Raw genomic sequence first — 23,935 nt, forward strand, 5'->3', positions numbered from 1 at the left:
CCCGCATCGGGCTCCCTGCTCTGCGGGGAGCCTGCTTCTCCCTCTCCCACTCCCCCTGCTTGTGTTCCCTCTCTCGCTGTGTCTCTCTCTGTCGGGTAGATGGATAAAATCTTTAAAAAAAAAAGAAAAAGAGCTATGTTTAAAAAAAAAAAATACATATTTCTCGGTTTTCACAATAATGTTTTCTTGCTTTTTTTATATCTTGTGTTATAGGTGACCTTATTATACGGGGATTTTACTTGCTTTTAGTTTTCTGGTATTTGTTTGAGGGGAAGGTGTGGATTTTTTTTTTTTAAGCAATCCTAGCATCAGATGTGAAATCTACACAGCTGTAAGCATTCCTCTGGGAACCTGCACTGGGATTTCCTCAACTGCCTAATGCAATTACTTAAGCCAGTCATGTAGCATTAATGTAATTTGCCCATTTCTACAGCTGAAAAGTTTAATCTTTAAAGAGTAAAAAGAAAAAAACTTGCCGGCCCCGCACTCCTGTACATTAGAACCAAATAATAATTACCTCACCTGTCTATCCTCCAAATTCCACTAACTCCTAGTTAACCATTAGCCTTAAAAAATCTTCAGTCATATAATAAATTGATACTGCCACATGAATGAGTAGGTATATATACAAAGGCATTTCTATCCATCTCCATGTTACAGTTAAGTGATCTTCCTAAAATACAAAACCGATTGTCTACTTCTCCACTTAAAATCCATTAGTGGCGGGGCGCCTGGGTGGCTCAGTCGTTAAGCGTCTGCCTTCGGCTCAGGTCATGATCCCAGGATCCTGGGATCGAGCCCCGCATCGGGCTCCCTGCTCTGTGGGAAGCCTGCTTCTCCCTCTCCCACTCTCCCTGTCTGTGTTCCCTCTCTCGCTGTGTCTCTGTCAAATAAATAAACAAAATCTTAAAAAAAAATTCACTCGTGTTGTCGCAAATGGTAGGATTTCTTTATTTTTTTGTGGCTGAATAACATTTATAGCTCACAACTTCTTTATCCATTCATCCATTCATAGACACTTAGGTTGTTTTCATGTCAGAGTGTAAATAATGCTGCTATGACCATGAAGATGCAGATATGTTTTTGCTTCCTTTGGATATATTCCCAGAAGTGGAATTCTTAAGTCATATGGTAGTTCCGTTTTTAATATTTTGAAGATCCAGGCGCCTGGGTGGCTCAGTCGTTAAGCATCTGCCTTCAGCTCAGGTCATGATCCCAGGGTCCTGGGATCGAGCCCCGCATCGGGCTGCCTGCTCAGCAAGAAGCCTGCTTCTCCCTCTCCCACTCCCCCTGCTTGTGTTCCCTCTCTCGCTGTGTCTCTCTCTGTCAAATAATTAAATAAAATCTTTAAAAAAAAAAAATCCATTAGTGGTTCCTAACTGCCTACAGGATAAACTCTAAACTTACAAGGCCCTTCAATATCTACTCCTACTTACCTCTAGTCTCACCCTCTCACCAGCCCCCAACATCACAAAACTTAACCTACAGCTCTATAGGATTCCCTGATCAAGCTCCTTCATCAATGAGCTATTTCCTCTACCTGAACATACACCCCTTTCCTCTTTGCCTACCTAATTTCTACATATCCTTCAGCTCTTGGCTCAGAAGGCTCTTGCTCTAGGGGCACCTGTGTGGCTCAGTCTGTTAAGTGTCTGACTTCAGCTCAGGTCCTGGGATCAAGCCCCCGCTCAGTGGGGAGTCTTCTCCCTCTCCCTTTGCCCCTCCCCCTGCTCATGCACTCGCGAATGCTCTCTCAAAAAAAAGGCTCTGGCTCTAAATAAAAATAGCCAGTCTACATTCGATACTACTCCAAAGTATCCTCATAGTCCCCTGCACTTGCACCATCACAGCACTCCCTAAGCAATTATTAAGCAATTAAGTGTGATTTGTCAATTATCCCTCACTTGACCAGAAGACTGAAATGGCAGAAATAGAAATAGATCTGTTTCATTCACTATTGTATCTCCAGTATCTAGCACAGCATCTGGCACAGGGTAGAAGCTCAAGTATATTAAAAGCTGAATGAATAAATAAAGTAATTTTGAGATTAACATTCAAGGCTTTTTTGGTGAAAATGCAACGCTTTTCCTACTTCTTCAGTAAAACTCATCACATGCTAGCTCAGTTCAATTCAGCAAGTATTTACTGCTTAGCCACACTGAGAATCAAAGAGACTATGAGCCAGGGTATAATCCTCGAGGAACGTGCAGTTTTATAAAAAGACATATACTGGGTGATGAACATTAAGGAGGGCACCTGACGTAAGGAGTACTGGGTATTATCTAAGACTGATGAATCACTGACCTCTACCTCTGAAACCAATAATACATTATATGTTAATTAATTGAATTTAAATTTTAAAAATATTTTTAAAAAGGCACATATATACAAGAAAACTAAACACCACAAAACCATGTGTTCTTAGATTCTAAGGTATGCTGCACATAAGTAGAAAAGATAAGGTAAAAGACTGGGACAGTGTCCTTGAAATAGGATGTGCTTAGGGCAAATAAGGTTGAAGACAGAAAATACAGACAGAAATGTGCTAGTTCAGCAGTTCTAAAAGTGGATCTGAAGACACCCTCCTCCTTTCCCAGGTCCTTAAGGTCAAACGTATTTTCATAGTAAGCCTAGGATATTATTTGCTTTTACTTTCATTCATTCTGTTATATAATGCATTTTCCAGAGACTATACACCATATCATAGATGAATACAGAAGTAGAGAGAATACAATTATTGTTTTTATTAAGCTAGACACTAAAGAGATTTATAAAAATGTAAATGCCACTTACTAAGTTTGTGTTGTTTTACAAAATTGTTATCTTTCCTAAAAACATTGTGTTAACATGTCATGGAAATTACTGCTATTTTTCAGTGATTTAATAAATATTGTAATTTTTTATTTTAATTTCTAACATGATAAATATTGATAGGTATAACCCACCTAAGCAAAACTCTTTACGTCCTCACTAATTTTTTTAAGAATCTAAAGGGCTACTGAGACCAAAAGCTGAGATTCACTGAGCTGATGGTATTTACAAATGGATGGGACACTGGCCAAGATTCTCTGTGCAGAGTAGCTAAATTAGATGTATTAGACATGAAACTGCTCAGGCTTTGCGTAACTTAACGACATGTGTAAGGTACAGGTACAGGCTTTTCTCAGCAGTTTTCTTAGAGCAAAATATAAAAAGAATCCTTTAAAACCATTCTTATCCTCCCGCCTAAAACACAATAGTTTCATACTCTTTTTGAATTGCCATATTCAGACATTTTTATATTTCAACAGTCTTCACAATTATCATTTAATAGCTGCATAATCATAATCCAGCATTCCTACAAACCTCAATAGCTACTTTCATATCTGATTTTTAATGTATTTTATAAAAATAAAGCCTCATGCAAGAAAGAATATTGCAGATTACTATCCCAAAAAAACTTACTTCTAGAATGCCAACGGATCTTATTTTAAATCAAACTTGCCTGAGAGATATTGTAGCTTGGAACACAAGGATAATGACATTTTGACCTGGAACTTCTGGAAACCTTGAATTCAGGGCTATGTCTCTCCCTAACTTTGAAGGCTCGACACACACTCAAACTCCCTCAAGAACCTGTTTCCCATTATTCCAGGTGCTACCCATGGTTCCATAAACACAATTAAGGGTTACACCGGTGCTTCCCACTACCTGAAATCATTGCTTTTCTCATCTCTACCTATCCAAAATTCTTCCTTTAAGGGTCAGCTTGAAAGCCAACTCATTCACGATTCTTTCTCAAGTCCTTTTCAATTGAACATTATAACCTTTTTGAATATCTATTTTTTTTTTTGAAAACTTTATTTATTTGACAGAGAAAGACGGGTAAAGCAGGAATACAAACAGGGGTAGTGGGAGAGGGAGAAGCAGGCCTCCTGCCGAGCAGGGAGCCCGATGCGGGGCTCGATCCCAGGACCCTGGGATCATGACCTGAGCTGAAGGCAGACGCTTAACGACTAAGCCACCCAGGCACCCCCCTTTCTGAGTACCTAAAGAACTTTGTTTGAACAGCACTCAGAATACAACTCTATTCTGCTTACCATTATTCTTTAGGATAGAAACTGTCTTATCAGTCTTTACTCCCTGAAATACCACGGAAAAGAGGGAGGAACTGCTGAGGAAAATGAGGGTCAGATGAACCGTAACCTGCCCCAGGTCAAATAGCCAGTGACTGAAAGAGTCAAATTTGAATGCCCAACCCCACACCGTGACAAAGCCCATGTTCTTTCTACCATATCGTTCCATGCTCCCTACCTTATATCCTTTATGATAATAAATTCAAGAAATCTGTAAAAATGGAATGAAATCAGACTGTCTTTATCCTTAACCTCAAGGAACCTCTAAGATGGAAAAAAAAATCGAGATAAAATATTTCCTATAATTGTACTTTGGCCACCCCTGGCATCATACCCCTACATATCTTATTGTGGCCAAAAAAGCACATTAAATGTGCAGTTTTCAGGGGCGCCTAGGACTCAGTTGGTTAAGCGACTGCCTTCGGCTCAGGTCATGATCCCAGGGTCCTGGGATCAAGCCCCACATCGGGCTATCTGCTCAGCGGGGAGCCTGCTTCTCCCTCTGACCCTCTCCCCTCTCATGCTGTTTCTCACTCTCTCTCTCTCTCAAATAAATAAGTAAATAAACAAACAAATAAATAAAATCTTTAAAAAAAGTGCAGTTTTCAGGAGGCAGCATTAAGACCAACAGCTGTTCCTGAAGTGTTAAACGTCTATCATCACCATATTTTCCTGGTTCTTTATTTGAGCAGAATTGGAGCTATGACTAGTATGCTTGGGACAGAGTAAGGTTTTAATACATGTTTGTTAAATAAATAAATGAGTGAAAAAAATTAATCATTTCTTCTGTCTGGAACCTGTGTTGACCTCCTCTAGTTCCTTTGCCAATTTGTCCGCTATCATTGTCTCGAGCAATAGCTAACAGAAACTCTTATATATTGGGCTATAGAAAATATAGCTGATAGGGTCGGCTGGGTGGCTCAGTCGGTTAAGCGGCTGCCTTCGGCTCAGGTCATGATCCGTGGGTCCTGGGATGGAGCCCCACGTCCGGCTCCCTGCTCAGTGGAGAGCCTGCTTCTCCCTCTCTCTCTGCCCGCCTCTCTGCCTACTTGTGCTTTCTCTCTCTGTGTCAAATAAATAAATAAAATCTTAAAAAAAAAAAGAAAATATAGCTGACGACTAGTATATTTTAATGTAATTTTTCAGTTTCTGAATGCCACCTGCTAAGCAGTTCAATTCTGCACCAAAGGCATTTCAAAATTATCATGTCCATTCACCCTTTCACCTAGTACCAAAACCCCAAGGTGAGTATGGATTCTTCCCACTCTCCCTCACTCACTACATCTAATCCACCCACTTTCCACCAGTGCCTTTGCTAGTTTCTCACCCGCCCTACCACAACAACGTCCTCTGACCTTAATGATCTCCTCACCTCAACTCTTAACTCCAACCGTCCATACAGCAATTAGAATAATGTTATTTAAAAAAGATGAAATGACGTTACTCCCCTGCTTAAAACACTTTAATAGCTTCCATTACACTTCCAATAAAATAAAAATTCTTTACCATGGAATTCCTTACAGTATCCTTCATGAACTCCCACACTCACTTTTTTTTTCCCTACTCACTTCCTCATTTCATTCTACCCTCTCCCAGCAAACCATACTCCAGCTATACTGGCCTTTTTTGATCACTGTGACCACTAGATTATTACCTATCCCTGCAATCTCTTCTTTTCCTTTGCACATATCAGAAGTTTATATATAAATTTTTTTTGTCTGTCTCTCCCACTATACTGTATACCCCAAGAGAGCAATATAAAACTGTTCTTTTGTTTTATCACTAATATTGAATAAAGTATAAAACCCAGCATGTGGTAGGCACTTAATATTTCTGAATGAAGAAACTGCTTCCCTATATACTCTTCATTTAGATCAACATGTATTATATATTGTTTATATGTTAGGTAACAACATACATAGTTAATGAAGTATATAACATATAATACATTACTACTGAATAATAACGGATTTGGCCGCCTTTTGTACCAGGTTCCTGAGAAGTAACCCCTAAATCCTGGGATCTCCAGAGGGTCAGGAGTGTCTTTCTGATTCTTGGTGGGCCCCTAGACAGTTTATGCTAATAAGATTACTCAGGATGGCAGCTAGCCATGCCAGAAAGACCAATGTGTGATTAGAGGGTTGAGGTACCGGAGACTGAGTTCAACCACATGGCCAATGAGTCAAGCACTGGTGCCTATTCAATAAAACACCAATTAAAAACTCTGGACACCACAGCTCCAGATAGCTTTCCTGGTTAACAATACTCTGTGTGTATGATAAACATCAATGTGCCGGGAAGGTGATGTATCCTGACCCCACAAAAAGAAGATACAGGAGCTTCATGTTTGGGACTTTTCTAGTCCTTGCCCAATGTGTATATTCTTTTGGCTGGTCCTGATTTGTATCTTTTTTCTGCTATAGTAAAACTATAATTTTAACTATAGGACTTTCCTGAGTTCTCTGAGTCATTCTAGCAAATTACTGAACCTAAGAAGGGTAGTGGGAACCCCTAAATTTATAGCCAGTTTGTCAGAAATGTGGACGGCCTGAAAATGCAGGAGCCTGAGGGTGGTGTCTAAAGTGAGAGCAATCTTGTGTGGGAGTAAGCAAGCCCTTAATCTGTAAGGTTAGCCTAACTCTGGGTGGCTAGCGTCAGAACCGCTCTATGATTATGTAACAAAGAATAGATGCCACTTCATAAATACGTGTTGGGCACCGCGCAAGCATTTTTACATACATTATTTCTAAATGTTTAGAACACATTATCTCTAAGCCTCACAATAACCCCACACATTGGAATGATCACCCTAATTTTTAAAGTAAGTAAACTAAGAAGTAAAAGACACACAGACAATAAGTAATTTAAGTGGAGCCTGAATTCAAACTCAGCACTGTTTGACTCAGAAGCCCAAGATCTAGTCACTATCCTCTCTAGCTTCTCATATTAGTTACGTAAATACAACACAAGATAACATCACAAGATTACTACCTAAGAATGCATGGCACTTGTGCAGAAAGGTCTCAGCAAAATCTAAGGTATTATTTATGAATTTACAAACTCTCTATATGAAATATAAAATATCATACGTTAATACAAATTTCTTTGGCAACTGCTTAACTTACTTGTTTGTGTTTTAGAAACATGCTTCTGGAGAAAATCAACTGTTTGGGCCAAAACCTTCTTATTACACTGTGTTGATAATTTTTCATCACATTCATAACACCTGAAAAAATACAAATATGTAAGCCGATATTATGAAAGCATCTTCAATAATGTTGCACACCAGGTAATAAAGTAATAAAGTTGATATTTATCCAGTCTCGTCTTTAAATTGGGGTGGGGTGGGGCAAAAAGTATACATGTAGAGTGAGGCATTAGGTAAGTCTAGAGAAATAAGCAGGAGACAGTTCATACAGAGCCTTATCATTCAAATTAAAGTTCTGGTACTTTTTCCTAAGTGTAATGGAAAGCCATGAGGAGTTTTTTAAGGAGGGGAGTGATGTGATCCAATCTATATCTTAAAAACATCACTAGGACTAATGTCAGATGGAGGGAATCAGGAATAGAAGGTCAGGGTAGAAGCAGGAGATCTGGAGAAAAATGAACAGATTTATTTTACAGAAATTTCAGGTAGAAACAGAGAAGTATAAAAATAACTGCCATGGAACGAGGGAAGTGGATGAGGGTAAGTCAGTGATTCTCAAACAGGAGGAATTTTGCAACAAAGAATTATCAGCTCAAATGACGACAGTACTGAGATTGAGAAATTCTGGTCTAGAGGAAAGACTTGCTGCAAGTTGGGAATGTTTAAGGTTGGGTGATGGGTATGGAGGATTTCATTATACCATTTTGTCTACTTTTGTTAAAGGATTAAAAATTAAGATAAAAAGGGAAAGAAAGCAAGTGCTAGGTTTCTGGCCTGAATACTTAAGTGATGGAGGTGCCACTTATAGAGACGGGGAAGACTGGGTAGTGTTTTGTTTTATTTGGGGCTTAGTTGGGAAGAGAGAGCTCCCAAAGAGATTTTCAAAGCACATTACTTTTGAGAAAATTAGCTTCCACTAAGTTTACTCATTAGTGCATATAGTATTAATAAAGATTTCTTCTATGTATTATCATTACCTGCTTCCTTTAACTTCATAAGATCCAATGGTCAAATAAAAACATGTATTTGAACATACTGAAAGTGTAATGTGTTATACCAATACCACCTTACATATTCACAATCTTCTTATAATTAATAGGGGTCCTGAGATTAATGGCTATAAACTAGGTTTGGATTCTTTTTCTAAATAGCACTCAAAATTCAGTCAAATATTTACTCATACTCAAAATACAAATATTACTCTACCACTTGCATACAGAAATACACAGATACATAGATAAATCTGTGAAGGAAACAAGTCACAGAAAACATTCCCAAAACATCTTTTCTAATAGACCATGACAGAATTCAAACAATGTAGAATTACCAGGTTTACACTATTATAAACCCTCAAAATTTACTGACATAACTATTGCCAAAAATAATAAAAATTGCTCATTTGCAAAATATTGAAATGTCAAGAAATTTTTACTGATGCTGCAATTTAATTTTTACTTGCTATAAAATGTATTGTAACTTTAAGAGTACAAAAAGAAAATGTGAATAAAAACCACACAATGGCAGTGAATTGGAGAAAAGAGGACAGCTCAACATAAATTAATTCTACTTGTTTCCATTAGAAATAACCAAAAAAGGGGCACCTGGGTAGCTCAGATGGTTAAGCCTCTGCCTTCGGCTCAGGTCATGATCCCAGGGTCCTGGGATCGAGTCCCACACCCGGCTCCGTGCTCAGCAGAGTGGGCTTCTCCCTCTCCCTCTGAACCTCCCCCTGCTCGCGCTCTGTATCTCTCTGTCTCAAATGAATAAAAAAAATAAAAAACTTAAAAAAAAAAGAAATAACCAACTGAGCTCCTAAGAAACTAGGGAATCAAAAGACTTGTTTTAGTGACTGGATGTTTACTTTCTAACCAGTGTCTTTATATGTAAAATGAGGGAACTGGACTTGGTTCCCAGCCAGGATTAAGTAGTAGAAACACCCAAGCAGTTTTTACACACTGCATATGCCCAGGCTTACCCTTTCCCCTCCAGGGAATCACCAAACCACCTGACTGCTTGAAGTACCTTCCTTCTCTAGAACTCTGGAATTCTGCATTAGCAAGTTCATTATGAAAAATCAACTATGAAGAATGTTTCTTTATCCTATGAAGAAAATGTTTAAAAAAAAAAAAGTAGAGGGATGACTAAATTTTTCCTTATTTAAATTTTATATTCATGGGTAATGTTACTTAAAGTATTCCACAGGTTGTGTTCAGGCTAAAAAGTGTAAGGGGGGTATAACATCTTTAAATATCTTACTTAGTAAAGCTCAAAGAAAATGATATTTTTTTGTAGTGGACACAAGTACTAATAAAATCTAACTTACCATATAATCCATGTGCTCAGACTAATTGTAACACAATGAGATTCTGTTCTCCAACTCTTGTAGTGCTTCAGTGAATGTTGGCTTTCTGAGTTTCTACCACATCCCTAAAGATGAACAGAATGCTATTTGTACAATTTACATGTAAGTTTGTTTCAAATTAATCAAAACTTAAATCATACTCATTAAAAAAGTTTTGGTTTTTAATTTCAAACAGGAGGGAAAAGTTTCAGAAAATAATATTGATTCTCATTAAATTTAATTTCTTGCAAAGAGGCTAACTTGCTTTTTGTTATATAGTATTTGCCTAAAACAATCATGAGCTGAGTTCATTTCCCTATTATTTAAAAATGTATACACTCTCTGCCTTGCACACTGTGGGGCACCGAGCATCTTCGCAGACCAGTGCCCTCCTCCTATGCACACATTTTCTAAAATTGTCCAACCTCCACCCAAACCCACTGGCAACTAATGAGACTCAGACCAATCACAGTAATTTCCCTCAACAGGTAAGTAAAGAAATAAGATCCAGTTCTGGTCAATGCAACATGAGGGGCAGTCTGCTAGATGTTTCTGGGAAAAGTTTCACATACTTAAAAATTGAAACAAAAACAGGAAAGGGATGTCCTTTTTGCCCTCTTTCTGGCCTTGGGGATGGCTGTATGATATATAATGCATGAAATATCTTCGGCCATAAAAAGCCATGAAATTGAGGGTGGACAAAAGAAAAATGGAAGAAAGCTCAGTTTTCAATGTTCTTTTCATTGAATTAACTAATCCTGATGTGGTCCTACTTACGAACTATGTGAGATAATAAGGATTCCTCTTATTTTAGAAAAATTGTAGACATCAATTAAAATTGATTAAAATTAAAACATCTTAAATGTTTTTCAAAAAATATTACAGATATTAATAGCTTCTAAGCTGTTAAAAATTATTTTAAAAAAAAGAATCCTTTCATAGAGAGAAAAAAAAATTAATCTAGTAAGATGTAAAAAAATTTGGATCCATTTCGTAAGTAAATACAAATAGGTAAAGGCAGGTCCAGATGTGAGAACTACTGCAAGTAGGTTGGATTCCCTTTCAAAGTATTTCTAAACCACATGTGGTTACTTTCTGAATACAATATTCCTTTTATTTTACCTTAACTAATGTTTCTAAGTTGAGCCTTGGAGAGTTCTATCTAAACAGGAATAAATTTATTTTAAGTTTTAAACATTACCAACAGTCCAACTCACAATAAGCATTTAAGAAAAATATTTAAGACAAACTCACATATAAAAATCACGCTTCTCACCTGAAAACCACACTTGAGGCACAACCATATGTCAGAGGGAAGTACTGGCTGCCCATCACAGAATTTTCTTTCTTTTAAACAGTCCGAGCAAACTGACCACACATTCTCAGCTATTGCTTTCTTCACATGATTCACACTGACAGCATGACTTACATGCTGGCAAGTGAAACCTACTGAATAAGACAAAACAAAATGTGAACATTTTCTTTGCTAAGCCAAAGTGCTACCACCAGAAAGCCAAAGTCAATAGCATTAAAATACTGTAACTAAAAAGCAAAGAGATTTGGAAAACAAAACAACTCAAAAGGATACATACTGCATGGTTCCATTTATAAAGCATTCGTGAAATAACATAATTAGAGAGTTGGAGAACAGATTTGTGGCTGCCAGGGACTATGGATGGAGAACAGGGAGTGTGGCTATAAACAGGTAACCGCTGGGGTGGTGATGGGACAGTCGGGTATCTCAGTTGTGATGGTTATACAAAACTACACATGTAATAAAAGTACACAGAGTTATACCCACACACGAGGCCTTGCATATCTGGTGAAATCAGAGTAAGCTCTAGGATTGTACTGATGTCATTTTCCTGGTTTTGATATTGTACTATAGAAATACAAGATGTTAAATCAGGAGAGGTTGGGTGAAGACTGAATGGGACCCCCTTGTATATCTCTTTGAACCTTCCTATTAATTCAAAATTAGTTCAAAAATAAAAAGTTTAATAAATAGATTATTTACTGAGCAGCTATTGTGTCAAGCATTTTGAATATATTTTCTTCTCATTAAGATACACACATAAAATCTTTCCACAGAGCCCACCTCTGCTCTGATGCTATTTTCATCATTATTGAGAGAAAGGAGAAAGAGGAACAAACAATATGGCATAATTTACAGGAACAAGATTTCTCCTTAATGAATGTTTCCAAATAACAAATGACGCTGCGTGGTCCTTAATTATCCTTTATAACAGAGTCCCACTGGGTATACTGTGTGGAGACAACTGGCCAAAATCGGCCAGTATGTTTATTTCTTCAGATAACTGTGTTCTTCTCCCAAGGACACAATGACACTTCCACTTCTGCCAAATACCTGAACACTTCCACTTCTCCACCTCATCTATCTCAAACACCGAAACTACAACTATCCACCAAAATTAAACAGCAAAGGAAAGACTGAGTAACTTGAAGAGGGAAACACGAGTATGTACATTTCAACTTTCTCCACTTCCCTTCCCAAATGCACAGCACTCCTTTTCACCGATTAGTTAACTAGAGAGAGGCTAAGCATTCGTTCCTTTTCATCCTGAAGCCTAAGTATGTGAGTCCTGACAAGTGACTTATTGTAAAATATAATTTCAATAAAAGTAATGTGTAAATCTGGGGAAAGATTAGGACTTCTAATCTTACACCAAGAGCAAGGTATAAAAATAGACACAAAAGGAGTAATTCCAAAGTCCTATATTTGAAAAGCAAGGACACGTGGGGCACCTGGGTGGCTCAGTCGTTAAGCGTCTGCCTTCGGCTCAGGTCATGGTCCCAGGGTCCTGGGATCTAGCCCCGCATCGGGCTTCCTGCTCAGCGGGGAGTCTGCTTCTCCCTCTGCCACTCCCCCTGCTTGTGTTCCCTCTCTCGCTATATCTCTCTCTGTCAAATAAATAAATAAATAAAACCTTTAAAAAAAAAAAAAAAAGAAAAGCAAGGACACATGCCATTAAAGAAAGGGGTGTTCTGGGGAAGACTGATAAGATGACCACATAAATACAGGACCTAGAAGTGGGTTACTAGGTATCAATGCTTTGAGTTTTTATATTTTAAAATTCTAAGGTGAAAAATTATTCCATACACCTTCTATATCATCTCTGGGGTGGGATTTGGCCAGGGTATAACTTAGCTATTCTCTGAATCTACAATTCAGACATATAAAACTGAAATTGTTAATGAATTCAGAGATAAGTGAATTCATGATAAAAAGGTCCCAGGAGTCTAACTTAACTCTATTAGCTTTTAAATGCCTCAACCATATATACTTTTTATAAGTAAATTTGAAAATTTGATGTTTTCTTACAAGAGTTAACCAGTGTTTAAATAGTATTCACAATCTTTGGTGGGGGGGGAATGTAAAAAAAAATTCTGTGCTAATAAGATTTCCTCAGTTTTCTGTAATTTGTTTAATCATACAATTGTCTAAATTTCATCTGCCAAATAAGTCCTCTAGGGATTCCTGAATAAAATATATAAATGTATTAAAGTCTATAGTTGTTTCACATTAACAAATCAAAACAATTATTAAAGTCTCCACAGTTTTCACTTTAAATATTAAAAAACTTTACAAGGAGGTCTTCCAGTATGCAAATGATGGTCTAAAATCAACACTTCCCCATTCTCCTCTCAGAAACTGTCCAATGTCAACAAGAATAGAAAACAAAAACACCAAGTTCATTTTCAGGAAAACCAAGAGGCAACTGAAGCCCCAAGTCATAAATTCAGTGGAAGAGTCCCACCTCAGTGCAGCAGGGATCAATAGGGGTGCATACAGAAGGAAGCAGAGAGCATACTGCAGCTGTAGATCCCATAGAGAACCCCGCATGCTTTGCAGACACAGAATGAAACCTCAATCTCTGTGCTGCAACAACCCTGGCAGGAGCTCCCCTATATCCAGTTTTGTTTTAAGAAGCAAAAGAAGGTGGGAGACTAGAATGGAATTAGAGAGTATTATGCTAAGCGAAATAAGTCAATCAGAGAAAGACATGTATCATATGATCTCACTGATATGAGGACTTCTTACTCAGGAAACAAACTGAGGGTTGCTGGAGTGGTGGGGGTGGGAGGGATGGGGTGGCTGGGTGATAGACATTGGGGAGGGTATGTGCTATGGTGAGTGCTGTGAATTGTGTAAGACTGATGAATCACAGACCTGTACCTCTGAAACAAATAATACATTATATGTTAAAAAAAAAAAAAGAACAAGATAGTAGGAAGGGAAAAATGAAGGGGGGAGATCAGAGGGGGAGATGAACCATGAGAGACTATGGACTGTGAGAAACAAACTGAGGGTTCTAGAGGGGAGGGGGGTGGAGGGATGGCTTAGCCTGGTGATGGGTATTAAAGAGGGCATGTATTGAATGGAGCACTGGGTGTTATACGCAAACAATGAATCATGGAACACTACATCAAATAAATAAATAAATAGAAAAAATATATTAAAAAAAAAAAAGAAGCAAGAGAAGGCAATTTCTAATTCACTAAGTGAGAAACAAACAAGCCAAATTTGCCGGAAACAGTCTTGTCTCTAAGGCAGCGAGAAAAGATCCTTCGGGTTCTGAAAAAACCCCAGGGCTGCCTAATCTTGTTGGGTGGAAAGAAGTAAAGGCTAACTGAGCTCACACTCAAAACTCCAGCTGGTCTTGACAGTGCTCTGGCCCTCCTTCTTACACAAATATTCTAAAACTAACTGGTCCAAGAAAGGTGACCCTACGTTAAAGAATGAGAAAACAAAGAAAAATCAAAGCCATAAATTCTATCCAATATAAGAAAAAGGAAAAACAAATGGCACAGAAATCACTGCCATGAAATAAAAATACAAAAGAGAAGCAAATGCTCCAGCATGAGGTGGCAAAATAGGAGGAAGTGACTGGCAGAGCTCAGGAAAGAAATGGAGGAAAAAATAGATAAAAACCACAAAAAGGATGACAAAACTAAAAAGGGCATATGGTGAAAAAGACACTGCAGAAAACACTGTAAACGATAAAAAGGAAAAGACCAAGCAAAATGAAAAGGAAGTAGGAGTTTTAGACAATTTGAGAAAAAATAACTACAAGATAGGCAAGGAAGAGCTAACATAAGAATCATCAGAATCGGAGCGCCTGGGTGGCTCAGTCATTAAGCATCTGTCTTCGGCTCAGGTCATGATCCCAGGGTCCTGGGATTGAGCCCCGCATCGGGCTCCCTGCTCGGCAGGAAGCCTGCTTCTCCCTCTCCCACTCCCCCTGCTTGTGTTCCCTCTCTTGCTGTGTCTCTCTCTGTCAAATAAATAAATAAAATTAAGAAAAAAAAAAATCATCAGAATCCCTGAAAAAAATAATTTCAAAGAACAAATGTTTAAAGATATAATTCAGACCTCCTTCAATACAACAATCTAACTACTCTGAAACACTATCCAAGTTAAAAACACTCAAAAATGGAAATAAAAATTAAAAATGTCTTTTTAAATGGAGAGCTGAACTGGTGAGAAAGGAGGAAAATCCTCAGAAAAGCTGAAACAGAAGGCATGAAGTTCAAGAGAAAAGCAAGCCTGAGGCCAGCTCCCCAGTCATCTTCCAGGCTTAAAGGCCTGGCTTTAACAGGTCATGAGAAATGGAAAACAACAAAAAGATGCCAATTCTAAGTTACTTTATAAACTAAGCAAAATCTCAATAAAAACATCAACAGGATGTTTTGGAACTAGACAAGCTGATTTTAAAGTTCATGCAGAAAATAGTGAAAATAAAAAGCAAAGGACTTATTGATTAAAAACATATATGGTTATTTTCTACAACACCATTCAGGACGCCAGATATCACAATTTACCAGCAATGTCGTCTGAAGAGTCTTCATCACTAGGTATAGCAGGTCTTTTCCTCCTTTTGGCTTTCTCAGGCAAAGCTTTGGAAGGTTCTTTCACCCGCATCTGTTATTTACTGAAAAGGTTGGGGGTAGGGGGAAATGAATACACTTTAATCCTCAAAATTAAAATTTTAGGTATTTTATTTAATGTATATTAAAATAGAAATGACTTCCATTTTAGTTGGGCCCTAGTACATCAACAGAAGAAGAGAACATCAGGTGAAACCAAAGAAATCTTGGTTAAACCAATATACAAATGCACATTACATTTGACTTTTACCAACTACTCCCTAGATACATGATGTCCAGGTGGATGAAAAAAACGAAAGGTTTGATCAAGGGAATAAGTGCTGCTTCCGGGTCATGTGCTCCCCTTGCCCTTTCTCCCGTCCCACTAGCTAGGAAACAGTAGAAGCTGGAAAGGCCACAATGGACCAGGGATGGAAGCCATGTGCCCAGCACAGCAGAGCCAGCCTACCCGCACCGTATGACCTAGCACTGAACAACTGAGAAAGAAAGAAATTGTTTTAAGCTACTGCATTTCTTCTGGGGTTTTTCCCCACTTTTTTATTACGAAAAAATTTAAACTTCCACAAAAGTTAAAAGAACATATAATAAACAACCATATACTTACTACCTAGATTCCACATCTAGAACATTTTGCCCTATTTGTTTTATCTAAATATCAGTGTGTACAGAGAGACATATATACATGTATGTGAGTATATTTGTTTTTGCTGAACTATTTCAAAGTTGCAAAGAGCCTGTATCTTTTTTAAGAATAATCACATCATTATCACATCTAAGAAAATTAACAATAATTCCCTATTCTGATATTCCATCATATTCTAGCCTCTTCAGCTGACCCAAAATTATCTTCCATACTGTTTTTTTAAAAATCAAGATTCAGTCAAGGTTTGCACTTTGTATTGGTTATGTCACGTTAATTGTTAGCATCTTTTAATCCAGAAACTGTTCTTCCCATCTTATACTTTCCTAAGACACTGGCTTTTTTTTTTTTTTAAGATTTTATTTATTTATTTATTTATTTATTTATTTATCGAGAGAGAGAGAGAGAGAGAGAGAGAGAGAGAGGGAACACAAACAGGGGGAGTGGGAGAGGGAGAAGCAGGCTTCCCACCGAGCAGGGAGCCCGATGCGGGGCTCGATCCCAGGACCCTGGGATCATGACCTGAGCCGAAGGCAAACGCTTAACGACTGGGCCACCCTGGCGGCCCAAGACACTGGCTTTTTTTAAAAGATCAGGACAGTACATTTGAGTCACCTTAAAGATCTTGTTAAAATGTGGATTTCGATTCAGCAAGTCTGGCACAGGACCTGAGGTTCTGCCTGTCTACCAAGCTCCCACTGGAAAGCCATTGCTGTGAGTCCATAGACCACATTTTTTTTTTGTTTTGTTTTGTTTTTTAAGATTTAGGTTTATTTATTTTAGAGAGAGAGCACACACGAGCAGGGGGAGAAGTAGAGGGAGAGGGAGAGAATCTCAAGCAGAATCCCTGCAGAGTGTGGAGTCCCAACAGGGGGCTCCGTCTCAGGACTCTGAGATCATGACCCAAGCCGAAACCAAGAATTGGACGCTCAACCAAATGAGCCACCCAGGTGCTCCCACAGACCACACTTTCTTTTTTTTTTTTTTAATAATTTTCTCCTGCAGGTTTTTTTTTTTTTAAGTTTTATTTATTTATTTGAGAGAGAGAGCATGAGAGGGGGAGGGTCAGAGGGAGAAGCAGACTCCCGCTGAGCAGGGAGCCTGATGTGGGACTCGAACCGGGGACTCCAGGATCATGACCTGAGCCGAAGGCAGTCGCTTAACCAACTGAGCCACCCAGGCGCCCCCAGACCACACTTGCAATAGCAACATTGTATAATGTCCCACACTTAATTTGTCTCTTTCTTCAAGGTGTTACTTACCTCTGTCCTTTATATTTTTTTAAAAACCCAAAGTTAATTGTTAAGATTTTAAATAAAAAATTAAGCTTTTTTTTTTAAACCACTGTTAAAGTTTAGCTTAAATCCTACCTAATATCATCTGTTCTATGGCTAAGCTACACTGAAATTTTCATGGCTATTTGTTTATTTGCTTTTACTGACCAAGGTGGAAATCTTTCAACTCAATAATAAATTCTGAATCTTGGGGCACCTGGGTGGCTCAGTTGGTTAAGTGGCTGATTCTTGATTTTGGCTGAGGTCATGATCTCAGGGTCATGGGATCCAGCCCCGTATCAGGCTCCACGCTCAGCAGTTTGAGATTCTCTCCCTCTTCCTCTGCCCCTCCCTGTGCTCATGTACATGCTTTCTCTCTCTAAAATAAATAAATCTTTAAAAATGAATAAATAAATTCTGAATCTTGATTCAGTTATACTATATTCCACATATGGAAGCTTTTTAATTTACCATTTTAAGAGCCATTTCTTTAATTCCAGGGGTCATCACTCTTGAACAGAGCAGCAACAAATTATGGCCTTCAGGGTTAGAGATGCATGAGGCCTCTGAGTTCCTTGACCACTTCATTTCTGACTGCCTTTTCTCTCCAAACTTCCTCACCCACTTACCCTATAGTTCTACCTTGCAAAATCACTAATTCAAGAATTCTGTTCCCTAATCACAAATTTGAGTTCTTCCAGCTTTGCCTCTACAGCCACTCCTATTCACCTTTAGTGCCCAGGCTGGCAAGAGGCTGCATCTCACCAAGTTCTTCCATGATCACTATAGCAAGGCAGGGAGATAGGGAAGTAGCAAATGGAGTGCTGGTTCTTAAAGCTTCACTTGGAAATGATGTCTGTCATTTTACCAGTCCAAGCAAGTCATATAACACATTTAACCTCAAGTAGACATGGGGGTAAGGGAATGGAATGTGGCGTGTGTACAAAGGAGTGCAACCTTACCATGTACATTGAAAGAACAAAATATGTGTGCACAGCCTTAACGACTACCACATCATCTCCCTAACAAAACCCCAAACCTAAATGAACCCAATTAACCACTTTCTGCATGTCTGTATCCAAACAGGCTGGAGAAAATCTTGTAAGAAAGCAGATGGCGTCCACTAAATTCATAATCACAATCCCAACGTCAAATGGATCAAGACTTGCCATTATCTACTACACTTCCCGGAAAACGTACTTACCTACTACTCACACACACAGCCATGTGCAACCTTTCTCACTCTTCTAAACCTCTAACTCCTCCATCTCCCTACTTCTCAAAATAGCATCTAGTCTTCTACTTTACTGAGGGAAAAAAGATATAATCAGAAGGCAAATCTGATCTTTCCATCCCCAAACTTACAGACTTACCTCCAACTCTTTCAACTTGATGTCCTGAAAATACAGGCATAACTAAAAGAATCCAGGAAAAATGGCCCAAGAGAAACTGGCCATACCTTCCCCAGCTTCACAGATAACCTCTTAATAAAGATAGACATCAACACATAGATAGTGCTTGCAGAATTAAAAACAAAAAACAAAAAACCCCAGGTATTTCACCTACAATCTATAAAAGGGCTGTAAAAGACAGAGACTCAAACTTAACTTGGCAATGTAGTCAATTTCCAGTGATTTTTCTGACACATGCACTATATCTAAACATAGAAATAATTTTGGACAGTAACCCACTATTTAGCAATTACTTATCTGTATAGCTTTCTTTTTCTTTCCCTTTTTAAGCAAAAAGAGACAAAATCTAATTACTGGAGCTTCAAGTAGTTTCTATCACCAGTATTGTGTCTGGGGAGTTCCACGACCACCCACATATTTGGAGATTCACTGGAAGGACTCACAGGATTCAGCATGTGGTTGTACTCATGGCTAACTTGTATTACAGCAATGCAGTATGGACATACAACATGAGCGTAATGGAAAAAGACACAAGTGAAGTTTGCAGGCATCCATGTGCAGGCTTCTTTATGTTCTCTTCCGGCCAGACAGGGTCAGAGGACTCTCTTTCCCCCAATAAGGAAAATCCAGCAATGTCTGTGCCCAGGGAAGCTCATTACAGACTCACAGGACCGGGTTTTTCCTGGAGGCTGGTAACTTCAGCATAAACCATAGTGTACAGCATAAACTATACTGTTTCCAGATGCCAAACAAGGTGTAGCCTTGCAGCAGAACTTTCTAAGGATAGCAGTCTCAGACTTGATATGTTAATTCTTTTCAGGACAAATAAGTTCTGGCCCTTTTTTCATGTGGTTTCCCAAACAAAACTTTTCAGTTTTCAACTTCAGTATTACTCTAACATCTGTCTTTTCTCTGCTGTAGGATGTACAACTAAGTTGTTTATTAATGTTTGATTTTTTAAAAAACATGCCATACAAACAAAAGCCCATAGTCTCAAAAAAGAAAAAAAAATTTTTTTCCCTACCCTTGGACTCTTGGGCAATTATTTTCGGCGTGGGGAGAGGAAGGACACGCTCTCCTTTTAGTACCAGACTCAAAAAGATGAACAGCACTTACATACTTTTGCTGTGCATCACGCTCGGCTCTCAGCACTTAAAAGATACTACCTCACGTAATTCTCACAACCGCCTTATGAGACAGGTTACTATCACTTCCCCCATTTTACACTTGAAACTGAGACACACAGAGATTAAGTGACTTGCAGAGGTCCCGGAGCCAGTAAGTGGTGGATGGAGACTTGGACCCCGGCAGCCCTTCTCCAGGGCTCCTAATACTACCCTCCAGTCACTAACAATAGCTTCCCAAGTTTCTCAAGAGAAAATGGGTAGTGAGAAGAGCGCGGGAGGGAGGCGGGAAGGGTGTCGGCGGGGGGGGGGGGGGGGGAGCGCCTGCTTCCACATAAAGCGGAGACTCGGGTCCCTCCCTGCGGACCCCTCCCGCCCAAACAACCCCGGTTCCGCCGCCGGTGCCCAATCTGTCCGCACTCACGCGGCCCCCGTTGACCGCCTGGAGCCCCCCGGGATCGGAAAGACGGGGGCGCGTAACAGGCCTCTCTCCAGGCCCGTCCTGCCACAGGGGGTTGGGGTAGAGGAAGCGAAGACCGAGACACTGCGGCCACTCCGGCACCGCAGTCCGGACTCACCACGCGGGGGAGAACAGCAGCGCCTACAACTAGAAGAGACTGCGCCTGTGCGGCCGACCTCTCGGTCGGCAGAGGCGAGGCCTCGTGTGCCCGCCCACATCCGGGGTGGGGTTTGAGGCCGTCCCAATGGCGGTGGCGCACCGGAGTGGGGCGTGGACAGGGCGGGGCCAGCTCGCGTCGCGCCTGCGTTCTGTAGGTCTGCAGAGCCGAGTAGGCCAGACTAATCTTAGAATAATAGCAACACAAACTGAGTGTTGTTGGAGTGGGGTGTGGGGTGGGAGGGATGGGGTGACCGGGTGATAGACACTGGGGAGGGTATGTGCTCTGGTAAGCGCTGTGAATTGTGCAAGACTGTTGAATCTCAGATCTGTACCTCTGAAACAAATAATGCAATATATGTTAAGAAGAAGAAGGTAGCGGGAGGGGAAGAATGAAGCGGGGAAATCGGAGGGGTGGACGAACCATGAGAGACGATGGACTCTGAAAAACAAACTGAGGGTTCCAGAGGGGAGGGGGGTGGGAGGATGGGTTAGCCTGGTGGTGGGTATTGAGGGGGGCACATTCTGCATGGAGCACTGGGTGTTATGCACAAACAATGAATCATGGAACACTTCATCTAGAACTAATGATGTAATGTATGGGGATTAACATAAGAATAAAAAAAATTGCATAGAAAACTTTAACATGAAATGTAAGAATATATGTGATAAAAGAGTATATATCAAACCAATCAGAAGGGCCACCTAGTAGAGGCATAAGGGAAGGGGAAGTAGAGATGGGGCATAAGGCATGGGGATGGGGCATAAGGCATGGGGATAAACACACACACACACACACACACACTCACACATACATGCAGGGCTTTATCCATACTGACAAGGATAATGTGCTGTTAACTAAAGAATAAGACTAATTCAACCCTTAAAAAAAAAAAAAAAAGAATAATAGCAACAGACTCAAGGCTATTGTCTGAGTACGCAACTCAGATCTTCCCAGAGTCGGGCTTAGGTCCCACTTGTTGGTGAGGGCCTGAAAGGATAGCTTCCGACTTCCCTCTGTCACACTCTTCTGTGCAGTTAAGTCACATCTGACATTTGTCATGTAATCTTGCATTTTTTTCATTATTGGCTTACCTGTCCTCGCTTACTTACTAGACAGGAAATTTCTTGATCTATACCTCTTCGAAGCTCGATTATCCGTTAAAGTGGTCTGCACACTCATATGTTTAGTAAAAATAGTTGGTTTGAAAATATCTTAATGATATTGCAAACATCAACTCTAATTATGGGTAAGTCCTACGAGCTTTGTAATCTTTCACAACTCTTCAGGCAGGAGGCAGGTGGCCTTATGATAGAACCTTGGATTAAGAGTCTAAGATACCAGAGATAAACCAAAAACTCTGATTTTCCAGTAAAATCTCTAATTCATTTCTTGCGAAATAGTTAGCATTATTTCTATGTACAGAACTTGGCAAAGGAGGTCATTAGGTGTTTACATTGTATTTATGGAAACCATTCATTCAACAAACATAACTAAGTACAAATATGCCAGTTACTGTGCTAGATATAGGGATAAGTAATGTTTTGGAGTAGGTGAAATTTTTTCTTTACGGAAAAAATTTTTTCCCTATTTTTTTCTTTAGGGAAAAAAAAATTTCCCAAATAAGAATAGGTCGTATTGTGGTGTAATTGTTAAGTCAAAACTGTTTACATCACAAATCAAAAGTTTTCATTTATTTTAACATCAGATTTAAAACAGAACGTGGAGGAAAAAAAGATATGCAAACCTGAACAAATCTAAATAATTTCCATACTAAATAGCATTGCTGTAAATGGGATTTTTAAAAATCTATCATATGGATTAAAAGACTAAAAAGACAGACTGAATTAGAACATAGAAATTTAAGAATTAGGGGCACCTGGGCTCAGGTAGGTTAAGTCTCTACCTTCCCCTCAGGTCAGGATCCCAGAGTCCTGGGATCAAGCCCTGCCTCAGGCTCCCTGATCAGTGGGGAGTCTGCTTCTCCCTCTCCCTCTACCCCTCTCCCCGTTCATGCTGGCTCTCTCTCAAGTAAATAAATAAAATCTTTAAAAAAAAGAAATTTATGAATTATGCAAACACCATAAAATTTTTCTTGGAAATGATAAAATTCCAAAACTATCTTGATTTCTAGCAGTCTACATTCTATTTTACAACTTAGTTTTGTGTGTTTTGTTTTTTTTTTATTTTTGCTTGACAGAATATCTTGGACATAACTCTAGATTAGCCTCATTCTTTTGACTAGTTGCTTAAAACTCCAGTGAATGGGTGTATCATTTTTTTCCCCAGTTTTCTGTTGATGTACTCTTTATCTTTGCCTACTTGTACAAATATCATTAGTAGATAGCAATGGAAATCCTGAGTTAACAGATATTCATTTTAAGTTTTGATAGAAACTCTTTCAAAAAAAAAAAGCTGCATGAAAAACAATACATTTCCTAATTTTTCATTTGATTTGTCAAATATATGGAGGCTTGATGTGGACTTAGAAAGAAATGGGGAAAGTCTCCTCCTTTCCAGTTGCCTTTCACTTGCATTATGCCAAGAAATAAAATGAGTTGTTTGAGAATTAATGATTCATATCAACTCAGCACTAGTAGACCTTTCCCATAAGATTTAAACTATTTTTCTCCCTTTCATCCCACTTTAAGACTTCCTGACTCTCTGAAAGAAGAAGTTGGACACTTGTCCAAGGAACAATAATCAAGATTCTCTTTTGACAAGACTTTTTGCTAATAAATCAAGTCTGGCACTGTACTAGTTGTGGGAGGAGCTATTCATCTTTTCAGATAAAAAATCCTGCAGAAAAATATTTCTCAAATACTTAGTCACGAACATTGGAAGAAGAATTCTTTCATAATATGTGCTCTTGCAAAAGCATAAATCAAATTGAATATGATTTATCGAGTCCAAGCACATTGTTTCATTGTTTCCATACCTGTGTTCATACTACCTATGGTTTTGATGTATTCAGGACAGCTTGGGATGCCATGAGGAGTACATGAATTTACAACATATAATGACATTTTAATTCAAAGTTAATCCACAAAATAGATCATATAGAAACTATAGCTAAAATTCCAAATATTTTGGAAAAACGTAATTGTAAGTGATGCCACTGGCATAGAAATTTGAAGTGGTGCTATTAATTATTAAATTACTGAAAACTAATGGGGCGCCTGGGTGGCTCAGTCGGTTAAGCATTTGCCTTCAGCTCAGGTCAGCACCACATCAGGCTCCCTGCTCAGCGGGGACCCTGCTTCCCCCTCTCCCTCTGCCTGCAGCTCCCCCTGCTTGTGCTTGTCTGTCAAATAAATAAAATCTTTAAAAATAAATAAATAAATAAAATAAATT

The 23,935-nt window shown here is 39.1% G+C and overlaps 1 protein-coding gene across 4 annotated transcripts in view; it reads right to left on the bottom strand.

Annotated features, from left to right (window-relative positions):
• USP45 (ubiquitin specific peptidase 45) overlaps positions 1-20,616 on the bottom strand; it is a 69,307-nt gene extending 48,691 nt beyond the window's left edge. For all 4 annotated transcript variants that reach the window (XM_034991594.1, XM_034991593.1, XM_034991595.1 and 1 more), the window contains exons 1-5: positions 20,543-20,616; positions 15,449-15,558; positions 10,881-11,053; positions 9,587-9,690; positions 7,241-7,341 (exon numbers count right to left, since the gene is read on the bottom strand). In XM_034991594.1, coding sequence (XP_034847485.1) covers positions 7,241-7,341; positions 9,587-9,690; positions 10,881-11,053; positions 15,449-15,548 — 478 coding nt within the window. In that variant the 5' untranslated portion in view covers positions 15,549-15,558; positions 20,543-20,616. The remainder of the gene's footprint in view (positions 1-7,240; positions 7,342-9,586; positions 9,691-10,880; positions 11,054-15,448; positions 15,559-20,542) is intronic.
• Between the last annotated feature and the right edge of the window lie 3,319 nt (positions 20,617-23,935).

This window comes from Mirounga leonina, unplaced genomic scaffold, assembly GCF_011800145.1.
Source record: "Mirounga leonina isolate KUSES-001 unplaced genomic scaffold, KU_Mleo_1.0 Mir_53, whole genome shotgun sequence".
In the NCBI taxonomy this organism is placed as follows: domain Eukaryota; kingdom Metazoa; phylum Chordata; class Mammalia; order Carnivora; family Phocidae; genus Mirounga; species Mirounga leonina.